General features: G+C 33.9%; 1 protein-coding gene across 8 annotated transcripts in view; it reads right to left on the reverse strand.

The window, feature by feature from the left end:
* Nucleotides 1–14,308, reverse strand: part of ZNF148 (zinc finger protein 148) — a 107,992-nt gene that overhangs the window by 6,603 nt on the left and 87,081 nt on the right. For all 8 annotated transcript variants that reach the window (XM_039843244.1, XM_039843241.1, XM_039843246.1 and 5 more), the window contains one exon: nucleotides 80–198. In XM_039843244.1, coding sequence (XP_039699178.1) covers nucleotides 80–198 — 119 coding nt within the window. The remainder of the gene's footprint in view (nucleotides 1–79; nucleotides 199–14,308) is intronic.

Below are 14,308 nucleotides of genomic sequence, written 5' to 3' on the forward strand. Positions count from 1 at the left end.
ATAGAAGAATTTTCAAATGTTCAAACCTCAATGACGTGGATTAAAAAAAAAAAAAAAAGAATTTCAAACCACCTCTTACCTGTAAACAGTATTCACACTGGTAAGGTTTTTCTCCACTGTGAGTTCTCTTATGCCTTTCCATATGATATTTTTGTATGAATCTCATACCACATTCATCACAGCGAAATGGTTTTTCACCTAGTACATGATATAGAAAGTTTAAACAAAAATATTGTAAAATAATAAATTAAAAGAATCTCTAAATAAATAGGTTTTGAGTTGTCATTATTTGCTTTTTAAATGAGTTTCCCCTAAAGATTTCTTCCGATTTAATTTTTCAAGAATATTTTGCTTTATAAAAATAAAAGAGATTGGCATATGCCATTGAAAACAAGTAGCTGAAAGCAGGCATACTCGATTTCCCTGCTGAAACTTTCAATTATGTGTATATGTAACATATTCTTTCCATAGAGACCAATAGTGCCAGGAATTTATAGCAACATGAACACTGTTTCAGTAGAGTAGCTGATGTTTCTAATCTTTTTTAATCATGCAAAATAATATTTTAAAAAGATTTTTGAAGAGAGAAATGTTACCCATATACGGTTCAACACAATTCTTGGGTACAATTTTTTAATTCTTAATTTCTTTAAAAAATATTTCTGGTTAAATGAAATCTGAATCCTAGAAAAATAGTCTTAAAAATCTAATTTATTAAAACATAAAAAGAGCTTCGTGACTAAGTTTCAAAAGTAGTTTGTTTATATTCCATTTTTCTCAACTCAGACCAGCATTTCTCATGTCCTTCTGGAAACGAGTAAAACTGAGCACTGTTAACTGGACACACAACATCCCCGCTCCCCTGCCCCCCTCATATTTTAAAAATCTCTTAAAGACTTCTTAGAGATAAGGAACTATTACTGTGGGGATATAAAATAGTTTTTACTGATGAAACCACAATCTAAATAAACAGAAGGGTATGAAAGAAGTTACCCTGAAAAACGCTTGTTTGGGAAACTACTGTTTCTACCTTTCATACACTCAACAAAATTTTACTAAATACTTCTCCACTACCCATAACTCTTCCGTAGGAGGTTAAAGACATACTACTTGCCTTCAAAGAGTTCAATAACATAACTGGGAAAACAAGATACACATATCATAAAGACATAACAAAACTATGTCCAGCTCTGGTTTGCCTTTACAAGTTTATTTCCCACTATTTCTCTTCTTAACTTTGTCCTCCAACCAAATCAAAATACCTACGATCTCACACTTTTCTACCTCTGCCTTAACTCACGCTGCTCCTTCAGTTAGGAATGCCCAAGCCACACCTTCAGTTAGGAATGCCCAACCGTGTTAAAGTACTACATTCCCTTCAAGACCCAACCCATCTCCTCTGAGATACTTTGCCCTATTCTCCAAGGGGAAAATTATCTTTATCTTCTTTAAACTTCCACAGAACTTCATTTGTACTTCTCCTTTGGCACTCATTGCTTTCATCTCAATAATTTTATTGTACATCTCTATTCTTCTAGTAGATTACATTTCTTTAGGTTTGAATCTGGGCCTAAGTTATCTTTATATAGCTCAAAATACTTTGTGCAATTTTTAAGTGCCAAATTGATAGCATAAGGGATTATTAATGGATTATTAATGGAAAAAAATGTTACGGGGAGCTGATATAAACTGGAAAAGCTTCTTGGCAGTGTTAGAATCTAAGCTAAGTAGCACCTGAAGAGATTGTGTGTATGGGATTAAAGCCAAGAAAAAGAAAGTTAGTGGGGAATAACCGAGCAACTAAGGGTTTAGATATTGTAAAATATCCAGAAGAAATGGTGCCTGATGAAGAGAATTTAATTGTGCAACAAGTAAATTATTTTAAACTTTCAAAAATGTAACTTCAGTAATTGCTATAGAGCTACCAAGTTTTAAGGCTGCAGTGACTTTGCAATAACTTTCAAACTGTACTCTTGGGGGTTTCATAAAGGCCCCAAAGGCTAATGCTGGTGTGGCAAATAGCTCTATGCACGTCACCCAAAATTCAGAACAGAACAGTTCCACTTTTGTATACTTAGAGCTCTGAGTAATGACTGCGAGGACTCAGAGGCTAGAATGAGAGCTTAACACAACTAATACAGATCAATTCACTTATTTTACAAAAAAAGAAACACTGAAGTCCAGAAAAGTTAAGGCATTAAGGCACTTGGCAAAGGGGATAATGCGTGAATAACTAATGAAGCAATGGAAGCTGGAAGAGACCACCTATTAAAGAAGTCTAGAAGTGAAGAAATGAGAAAAAGGAGATGAAAAGAAAAATAAGGCATCCATTCAAGAGTAAGTATTGTTGAAGACGGAGAGACATTTATTTGAAGGCAGAGAGGAAGGAGCCATTAAAGTAAAAAATTGACTATGAATACTGAATTAAAGTTGAAATGAAATATTTTGGTGAATAATCAAACGAACAAGATCCCAGAGAGACTAGGATGAAAAGGGAAGATGAGTACAGATAATAATTTTAACAGAATAGGTATATATTTTTAAATAAAGAATGTAGATGATAAAGCTCATTAAGGTCAGAAAGTAATTTCTCAAAAGCGAGAAAGGATAAAAAGGAATATTAGTAAATTGCTTAGAATTCAATTAATTCTGCACGAAATTCATGGATTAGAAGACTTAATACTATTAAGATGGTAATATTCCCAAAGCTGATCTACAGAGTCAAAGCAGAAACTGACAACCTGATCCTAAAATTCATATGGAAATGCAAGAGATCCAGAATTGGCAAAACAATCCCTGAAACAGAAAAACTAAGTAGGAAGACTCACACCTCCCAATTTCAACACTTACTATAAAACTACAGTAATAAGGAAGATAGTGTGATAATGGCACAAGGATAGACATATATATTAAGGAAAAGAATTGAGAGTCCAGAAATAAACCCTGCATTTATGGTCAACTGATTTTCAACAAAGGTGCCAAGACACTTCAATGGGGAAAGAATGTCTTTTTGACAATGATGCTGGAACAATCTGATACCCACACACAAAAGAATGGAGTTGGACTCCTAACTCACATCAAAAATATACAAAAATAAAACAAAAATTAAATCAAAATGGATCACAGGCCTAAATGTGAGAACTGAAACCATTAGAAGAAAACATAGGAAGAAATCTTGACTTGTGATTAGGCAATGATTTCTTAGATACAGCAAAAGCACAAGCAACCTAACAAAAAATAAACAGAATGTATTTCATCAAAATTAAAAACTTTTATGCTCCAAAGGGTATTATCAAGAAAAGGAAGACAAAATGATATTGCTGCTGTGGGAAATAGTTTGGAGGTTCCCTAAAATGCAAAACAGAATTACCGTATGACCCAGCAATTCTCCTAGGTACATGCCCAAAAGAACTGAATACAGGGACTGAGTCACACATTCGTATACTAATGCTCATAGCAGCATTATTTATAATAACCAAAAGATGAAGGCAATCCAAATGTCCATAAACAGATGAATAGGAAAACAAAATGTGGTATGCACATATAAAAAATATTAAGCCATAAAAAGGAATAAAATTCTGAAACATGCTACCACATGGATGAACCTTGAAGAAAATATGCTAAGTGAAAGAAGCCAGATACAAAAAGGACAAATACTGAAGATTCTACTTACATGAGTTACCTAGAGTAGGCAAATTCATAGGGACAGAAAGTAGAACAGAGGTTACTGGGAATTAGGGAAAGGAGGAAAGGGGAGTTGAGTTATTGCTTAATAGTTACAAGGTTTTTGTTTGGTTACGCAATGTTGTAAATGTATATCATGCCACAAAATGTACACTTAAATATAATTAAAATAATAAACTTCATGTTATGTTTTTTAAAAAAGTAAAAGACAACCCATGGAATGGGGTAAAACACTCAGAAGTCATATATCCGATAAGGGATATGCATTTGGTATACAAAAAGAACTCTTACAATTAAACAGTGAAAAGACAAATAATCTAATTTAAAAATAGGTGATGGATCTGAATGGATATTTCACCAAAGAAGATATACGAACAGCCAAGAAGTACATGAAAAGATGTTCAACACCATTACTCATTAGGGAAGTACAAATCAAGAACACAATGAAACAGGAGGGTTCCACAGAGTAGTGGTTAGCATGTCTGCTTTGCGCGCAGAAGGTCCTGGGTTCGCGTCCCAGGTAGAGCCACAGACCATATCCCAGGTGCACCAGGCCCCAGGTGTGCACCATGAGCACGTGGAAGGAGATGCCCTGCTTTCAGAGATCCAGCTCTTAAGGGGAGACGGCAACATCCGTAGGTCAGGGGTGGAAGTGGAGCGGGGGAATTAAAAAAAATAAATTAGTAATAAAAATATCTTTTAAAAAAGAACAATGAAACACCACTCAACACTCAATAGGATAGTTAAAATTTTTTTTAAAAAAGGACAATAACAAGTGCTGGCACGGATGTGAAAAAGCTGGAACCCTCATATATAGCTGTTAAGATTATAAAATGGTAGAACTGGTTTGGAAAACAAGTTTACAGATCCTTAAAATGTTAAACATAGAGTTACCATATGACTCAGCAATTCTACTCCAAAGCATAAACCCAAGAGAACCGAAAACATATATCCACACAAAACTTATACATGAATATTCATAGCATCATTATTCATAATAGCTAAAAAGTAAAAACAATCCAAAAGTCTATCAACTGATGAACAAATAAACAAAATGTGGTATATCCATACAAAGAATATTACTCAGCTATAAAAAGTAACAAAGTACACACTATAACAATAATGAACCTGTAAAACATGCTAAGTAAAAGGAGCTAGACACAAAGACTACCTACTGTATGATTCCATATATATGAAATATCCAGAATAAGCAAACCCACTGAGACAATCAGTAACTTAAAGACTGACAAGCATTGTGAAGATCAGGCACAGTATTTCAGTGTGATGAAAATGTTCTAAAAATTAGATTGTGGTGACAGTTGTACAACTCTGTGAATAAACTACTGAACTGCACACCTTACAGGGGTAGGATTGTTTGATATTATAAATTATATCTCAATAAAGTTACGATTAAAAAAATATTGCATGATAACACAATTCCATGCAAAGTAACCAGAAGTTATTTCTCTCCTGAAGGAGCTAGCAATTAAACTCAAAATAAATTAACTGGGGAAAATTCATATTTATTATCTATCACATTCTAATAGATGATTGAGAATTAACAGCTTACTTAACTAGAAGCAACATTAAGAAATTTCCTTTAGCAAAAATGTACGCAAAATATCAATGTCTTAAAAGTGATTTGTATAAATGTTTGTTATTAATAACGAGTCCCTACAGTTCCCCCAAACTAAACAGAATTATGATAGCTAAGTAAGCCAAAGATGAAATAAATGCAAACTCACCTTCCAGTCATCTTTTTAAATTACCCACTCCTGTTATCCATATATCTAATCTTGTCTTTTGTTCTCCTTTAGTATGTATTCTCCACCCCCTTTTTAAGCTACCATCTTTCTTCATATCTTTCTCTCATTTATTTTTCTCTTCTTCTAACTAGCCATTTCAGAAATAAGACTTTTTAAAACTTAAGTTTTGTCCTTTAAGAATCTCTGGTTTAGGTAATGTAACTTACATGGTTCAAACAAACAAAAAAATCAAAACAACATAAATGGAAAAAGTCTTCCTCCTATCTTTGCCCCTCCATAAGTTACTACATTTATTTACTTGTGGTTTTTTTTTTCCAGAACTTCTTGACACAATCATAAGCAAAAATACAGATTTTAATTTTTCCCTCTTTTTTATACAAAAATACCATATTTTATTCAGAGTTCTGCATCATTTTTTTTTCTTCAATAGCTTGGAGATCTTAACAGAGGAAAAAGAGCTATCTCTGACAGCTGATATCTTTCACTGATAAACATACTACAATTTATTTAACCAGTTCCCTATTATTTCTGAACATATCTTATTATAAATGTTGTTAATAAATATGTTGTAAATATATTAATTCACACATTTGTAGGATAACTTATCAAAAACAATTTCCGGTCAAAGAATAAACCTGTGATTTTGAAATACATTATCAAATTGGTCTCCACAGTTGTAAATGTGTATCCCTATCAGCCATGTGACTCTTTCCCTAAAACCCTGCCATACACTACTATGTTTTTAAACTTCCTGATGACTGCAAATCTAATAGGTGAAAAAACGATATCTCGGTATGAGGTTGAGTCATTTTATACATTCTTTTCTGTGAACTGTCTAGGCATATCTTTCACCTATTATTTTTATTAGGCTGTTCATCTTTTCCTTGATGGTTTATAAAAACTTTATAAAGACTAGATTTCCAGTCAAGATGATGGAGTAGGTACACACTGTGCTCACCTGCTCCCATGACATCAAAATTACAACTAAATTACAGAACAACCATCCAGAAACAGCTGAAATCTAGCTGAATAACAGTCCTCCAACTGAGAATATACGGAAGCAACCATAACAAGACTGGTAGGAGCAGCGGAGATGCAAAATGGGCTGGTCCCACACTCGTGTAGCATTTGAGAATCAATAGGGACATCTCCTTGTAAAGGATCCCCCTGAGGAGCGAGGGATCCCAGGCCCACATCAAGATCCCTAGCCCGGGATTCCATTACTAGGAAGACACGGACAATAAATTCTGGCTGTGAAAACCTGCAGAGATTAAGGCTGAGTGAGATGGAGGGCTGCTAGAGCCCAACTTGTTCCTCTTGAAGAGCCCGCGCACAGACTTACTGACGGGCTCACTAGCTCTGAGGTTCATTGCTGGGGCAGGAGCTCAAAAAACGACTGGGACATACAACTGAATTGTCTGGCTTCAGGGCTGGAGGGGTGGCCTGGCAGGAGGCATTTGTTCCACTGCTGAGCCCTCCCCCAACCCTGCACGTAAGCACTGGTACAGATGGGCACTAAGTCTGAGTATCCAACAACTTGGCTAACATCTTTCATCCAATCCTGGTGATCCTCTGAGACCTCGCCCCACCCAATTTGTAGACCTGCCCAAGCCTCTTCCAGCAGCTTTTCCATCCAAACAGCCTGTCTCAGCTCAGGCTACAGACTTTCCTAAAATCTCTCAAAGACCCATAAACCCCAAACAAGCAGCATCTGGCCTTGGTGTACCACATCCCTCTTGCTAAGCAGCCGTAAGCCCAGTACAAGCAGCAATCAAGCTGTGGATCACTTTGTATCATGCTAAGTGAAATAAGTCAAAGACAAATACTGTATGATTTCACTCAAATGTAGAATTTAAAAAACAAAATAAATGAACAAACAAAACAGAAACAAAGAGAAGAAACTGATGGCCAGCTGGGAAGGGGGTTGCAGGGATAGCTGAAAAGAGGGAAGGGATTAAAATGTACAAATTGCCAGTCATGAAATAAGCCATGGGGATGTAAAGTACAGCATAGGGAATATAGTCAATAATACTGTAATAAACATGTTCCGTTTCAAATGGATACTAGACTTATCAAGGTGATCATTTCCTAAATTATATAAATCTCTAATCACTATGTTGTACATCTGAAACTAATACTGTATGTCAACTATAATTGGAAAATAAAAATTATTTAAAAAAAAAAGAGATTTGTAAGGAGACCGGTCATTTGCCAGTATGAGTCCCAGAATTTTTTCCTGGCCTTTTTTACAGTGGGGGTGAAGTTGACAGGCTACTAGAAATTTTAATTTTTAAAAGCTGAATTTATCAACCTTTCCTTTGAATGGATATTAGATTTTAAGTGTTATTTAGAAAGGAGTTTCCTCTTCCAATCTGCCCATATTTTCAATGACACATTTGTAGTTTCATCTTTTACATTAAATCTGATACATCTGGATTTTATCATAGGGTAGAATGTGAGGTACAGAAAAAACTTTGTTTTTCCAGATGGCTATCCAGTTTTCTTAACACCATTTATGAGAAGTTCAGCTTTTTTATTTTTATTTTATTTACATTTAAAAAAATAATTTTATTATAATCATATACTAATAAGTTCCATGGGTTTCTTTCTAGACCTTCTATTCTGTTCCACGGGTAGGCTATTCAAAGCCAGAACCAAAATGTTTTAGTTATTAAGACTTTATATTTGTATACAGTGTATATAAATACATAGAATATACACTAAAAATGGTAAAGCTTACTGTATGTAAATTATATCTTAATTTAAAATAATGAAGTCTGGAGTCAACAAAATGTATTTTCTTTAAGATAAAAAAAGAAAGCGAAAATTTAAACAATTTATATGCGTATCTCCACAAAGCATCCTGAGGAAAAATCTTCGGCTATTTTGCAAAATAAAACAAATCACTACCACTCCTTCAAAAAACCAAAACTTCACATGGATGAATAGATAAGGTACTAGGAACTTGTTGAAGTTTTCTTTTGATTATTTCAATTTTCTCAGTGAAATAGGAAGCAGGCAATCAGCTGAAAGTGAGAGAGTTAAGAGGAAATGATGGAGGTTTATGGAAAGGAGAAAGTATACAATATTTAGGAGAAAGGCTGGCAAGCTTTTTCTATAAAAGATCAGACAGTAAATATTTTAGACTTTGAAGGGCATACAATCTCTGTTACAATTACTCAAATCTGCTACTGCAGAGAGAAAACAGCAGTAGACATTACATAAAGGAATGGGTAATGGCTATGTTCCAATAAAATTTTACTTACGGTAACAGGCAGCAGGTGGAACTGGCCCCTGGGCTGAAATATGGACTGCATCTAGATGAGTGTTAGACTTAATGGACTAAAAGTAAATGATGTCTAGTAGTCATTAAGGGGCCACTTGAAGTTTAAAGTGACCCCCCAATTCAACATAGCTTTGTTTTATTCCTTGTATGGAAAGAGTCAAAGTTCTCAAAGTTGTATGTAATTCAGCCAAGTGAGTACTAGGGATGAGAAGGAGCAAGGGGTATGTAAGTAAGCAAGAGAGTGATTATGATAAATGATGAGTGAGTTTAACCTGGGTAAGGAAAGTGATGAAACTATGACGAAAACAAGGGATAGTGAAAAGGAGGTAAAATCACTGGATGTAGGTTTTCGTGGAGACAAACGATTGTTGAAACCTAAGTACTACTAGAAGGCATGAACAAATGAGTGGAAAATGAGAAATTTAAATCATGAAGAGGTTGTAGTTTGGTAACCAACCACTAGTCTAAGGTATGACCAAGAGTGAGGTAGAATAAATAGCAAGATCACCAACAAAACAGAGGTCTAAGAACTGAGGAGGACATTCAAAAAAAACTTTAACAGGTGTTGGCAAGCTTTTTCTATAAAGGGCCAGATAGTAAATATACTAAGCTTTGTGGCAAAGAGCTACAAACCAAGGATATTGTATATATACTCATATAACAAGTGAAAAAAACTTTCACAAATTTTTATTGATGAAATTCAAATATAATGATGATGATGACAGAATATAATTTTTTACCATACAAATATATTAATGAGACGACTGGAATTATTCTTATGGGAGGAGGCAGCATTTCACCAAACTGGAGTTTAAAATTAATGTTCTCTACCATCAGTCCACTGTAAATGTTTACCTACTAATACTCATCTGCATGAGATTTTATATATTCCATCTTCGAAACTGTCGTCACAAAGAGAGGTCCTGATATCAATCCATAAAAACAAAATTTTAATTAAGAATTATTCACCACTTGGAAGGCATTTACAGAATTCTACTAGATTCTTCTCTTTGATATCTGCCTTTTAGCGTGTCATTATGTTGCAGATTACTTCCAAATGAAGATTAGGTAGGGTTATAGTTTAATGGATTTTGAAATAGGAACTTGCATTAACATCCAAAAACTGATCAAAGTGTAGTTTGAGCTTAGAAAATATCTACCTCATATTTGTGTGGGAATGGTGATTTTGCTTCTTGTTTTAACTTGTAAAAATATGAAAAGTGTATAAAGCATCACTCTGTGATTCGATGTTAGCAGCTGTCAAAATGACTTTACCAGAGTACAAGTTTCACTATGAACATTATTTTCCCCTTGTAATAGTAAACTGACTTTATTAAGAAGCACAGTCAAGTCTTCAGCGAAAGCTAATTTCCAAAGCCATTCTTGAGCATTTAATAATAGTGGCTGAGAATGGTTCATTTTATTCAGAAAAAATTTAACCTTAGCTCTACATTCAAAAACTCCCAATAAAAAAACTTTACCAATTCTAAGATATTAAACTGCTGTACAGTAGGATTAAGTGAAGATATCCGGCTTTCGTATCAGACAAAAATTCATGGAACCAATGATGGTTAAATTCACCAGAGTGAATGTAGTTTACTGATAACACTACTGGTTCAATGACATGTAATATGTTCAAATGTTTCCACAAAGTACTGCTCATGTAATATAATAAATAGCCATATGCTTTAAATACTTTACATTTTCTCAAGCTTTGTATATTAGTACAACTAAACTTTTTCTGCTCCACATATACTACTCCTACCATCAGTTGTAACACATTTTAGCAGAATCCACGTCAGATTATATTGAAATGTTTTATCATGTATTCTTTTAAGAAAAAAGCTTGAGATTTAATTCATATTCCATGCAATTCACCCATTTAAAGTGTATAATTCCATTTTGTTAATATTCTTGCCTATAGTTGTTCCATAGAGGCTAATTCTTCAGTCACTTCAAACTTGGCACTGTCTCCTTGAATAAGTTAATGACTGAGTAGTACTGATAACATCTGTCAACTCATCAAGAGCCAAGGACACCACTTGGAATCATTTGCCTTGTTGTTTTAATTGACTATTGATGTTACTCCATGTAGGATTTCATTTAAAAACCAGGGCTCCACAATAAAAGCTTAAAAACCATTACTCTATACTAATTTTACTCCTTAGTGCCTTCTGATTAAATTGTTATTAAATTTCAACATTTATTCTTCCTTTGAAATATCTTTCTAACCATTTCATTCAATTCCTAGTCTTAGTATCTTGTTTGTAAGTTCAGGCCCTCATCAGAGTATCATAGTGGCATTCCTAAGAAATCTCATTATAAAAGCAACTGTCTCACTGAGGGAGGAAAAAAAAGAGTGGGATTAGTTTCAGAAGTTACTTTCCTGCAGTGGGAAAAAAATATTAATAGCTAATAAATTAATCTAAAACCCAAACACTGCTCAGCAAATAAATCCAGACTGTCACAGAAGTAGTAGCTTCAATTCTCAATTCAGGACAGTAATGATTTAATATAAACTTTAAGTTTACATTATTCAGAAATATATTTACTACTCAAGAACTGTCATCCAAAATGTAAAAACAATAAATTTAACAGCTGGGAAATATAAAATATTACATGAAATACAAGGGGTGAAATGACTAAAAATGCTATTATTCTGCTAATAGTCTGTTACCACGGTGTATTTCTTAGTTGTAATTTCTTTTCAATATTATAAAAAGCTAAGTAACAATGGCTAGCCACTGAGCAAATTTCCCTACTAAATAATAATGAAGATGTTTCAGTGACTAAGCAGAGCATCAAGGAATGCTTTTGGTAGGTAGCCTCTACCTATCCCTGTAAAAATTCTCTTCTCCACTCCTGCTTAGCACTTAAGCTCTTTAATGTCTCTTGCATGGTCCCTAATATTTATGTCCATGGCTTCTACATAAGGGAAAACCCTGCGTTTGTCATGGAATTCTAATATTTAAAAAAAAAATACCTTTCAGTTTCAGGTTCCGTCATCCATTTCTCCCAATTGTCATATATAAAAAAAAAGTCTTAAGAACAAATTTTTCCTAAGGATAAAATTAGACTTTCTTAAGACTCCAGAATTAACAGGTGATCAGACTCAATGGCCTTCTCCTCTATCCTATGATAAAGAACTAAAAGGTAGATGAAGTAGGCAAGAACATACCTGACTGATTTTAAGGATAAAGAGAATTCCTCTATTACATAAGTACAAAAGGCTTATGTAGAACACTATGTGGTTTCAAACAACAGCAATAAGTATGCTGCTTTCTTTGTGCTGGTATTCATTTTAATTTTTCACAATTGCCCCCCCGCCCTACCCCCACTCCCCCAGTTTTAAATAAGTAATCTACAATCTGGCCAATTCCACCAAGTAATTAAGGGTTGACTGAATGTATTTTCTGGAATAATTTTAAAAGCGCACTGAAAGTTCTTACTCAACAGTCATCCTTTAAGTGCCATCAGAAAGGCAAAATCAAAATAGATAATAAAATGTAGGTAAAGAATCAATTAAGCCCTTTAAAGAATTCACAGAGGGGTACAATTAAATGGGGGAGAAATATAAATTTTTAGTTATTTTGTGTAATCAGCTTTTTCACACAGCTGTGAAGAGAGTTCTATTGGAAATAGAGAAGTACTTGCATCAATGACCAATAATGCAAACAGCGGAAAAGCAGCATGGGAGATGAAGCTGGATAGAGAAGTAACTACCTAGTACTACATTAAGATGTCAATCCTAAAACCTACATTTGTTTCTTAACAGTATCATGAAGTTAGATTCTCCCCAAAAGATCTACAGAAGATCAAAACAAGATACAAAATAGGTAGAAGCTGTTTTTCCTACTGTGGCTGCTTTCAAAGAATATCAAGACACTTTGATAAAATTCAAATGGGCGTTGAAAATAACATTTAAGCATTTTTGTAAAATAGAAACTCTTCAGAGATAACAACTAAACATCTTAAAAAAGTATCCAGAAAAATAAGAATGAATGACCCATAAGTAAATTTAGATTACCCTAAGTATTCTAAATCCTATTTCTTCATCATGACTGTGTCCAAATCAGAAAGTACATTTTGTCAGCCACTCTTCCATCAAAGGCCCAAACAGAATATATGAATTCTGAGTTTTAGTATCATTAAAAGTCAGTCAAATAAAAAAACATTATCAACAAATAAAAAATTTTGTTGTCAGCCCATCCAGACATCTGAAAACTTAATGAATTCAAGATCTGAAAGGCATGAATGTTGGTCATCCATTTAACTAAATTCTGGAATAATAAGTAGTAGTAGTTGTCAAAATGGCAGATTCCTGAAGGTCTTCAGGTATTTGAGTTCAAGTAACTGAGTATTTTTCCAAAAGAATACAGTGTCAAAGGATTTGTAAAACAAAGCATTAGATCTAGACTCGACTGTCTTAATGCTTCATCTTTTGTAGAATGTAAAATAATTTGGGGATGGGGAGCAGGTTAAGAACCCATATTAAAGGAAGGCAAACTAACGAAAGAAGAGAAACTAACATGTTCTAGACTAATCGTGTTTTCTAAAGTATGAAAACAATTTTTAAAAACACAATAAAACCAAAACATCAAAAATAAATTGTTGTCAGAGTAACTTAAAAAAGAAATTAGGAAGTTCTATGTGCTAAGTTAAATTTGGGGAGTCTTTTTACAGTTCTTTTTCTGAAATTCAGTGTATCCTGCAATGTTAAAAAATGAAGAGGATTTAAAGTCCACTGTACTATTCAGTGGTTTCCAAGTTTTGTGTACTTCTCATAAACTGGTCAAAACTGAAGCGATACTACAGTCCTTGAAGTATAACACTACTGTTTTCATTTGTTTAAAAAAATTTTTAATATCTATAAGTAAATGCGATTAATAAATCCGCAATTATATAAATACATTATAATTTTAAATATTAGTTACAGTTAACGAAAAAGTAGCACATCTGCCCAATTTTCAGATTTCTTTAAAAAACAGTAATATTCTTCCATCATACAAGTTAAATCCTATGATACTATATGGTGCTTACAGGATAAATTTGACACTCTTTAGTTTGGCATCAAGGCTTGACGATGTAAAATCAAGCATTCTAGTTTTAATTCCGTATCCCTATTCTACCCACTCCTTTCTGCTCTACTCAGAATAGTCATTTACATGTTGTCCACCTTGCCTTTGCTCACTCCATACCAGCAGGAATATGCTCTTACTCCTACATCCACAGACTTCATTTCTAGTAAGCATACCCAAATACCCACAAGTCATAAGGCCAGGTCCAGGAGTGCCTCTGCTTTTAGTTGGATGAAATAAAAAGCTCCAAAAGTTTTTGTGAACTCAAAATTTTCTTGGTGCTTGATCTACCCCTTTCAATAGCATACTCGTTAAGACGTGAACTTTGAAGACCTAGATTGTGCCATTACCGAGTTGTGCTCACTGAAGCATATTATTTAATCATGTTGCCCCCTTAGTTTCTTTATCTATAAAATAACAATTAATAACAACAACAATACCCTCCTCACAGGAGTCCTGTGAGGACAAAGTAAGATAACTTAAGCATTGTTTAA

Source organism: Pteropus medius, unplaced genomic scaffold (assembly GCF_902729225.1).
Source record: "Pteropus medius unplaced genomic scaffold, Ma_sr-lr_union100, whole genome shotgun sequence".
NCBI lineage: Eukaryota > Metazoa > Chordata > Mammalia > Chiroptera > Pteropodidae > Pteropus > Pteropus medius.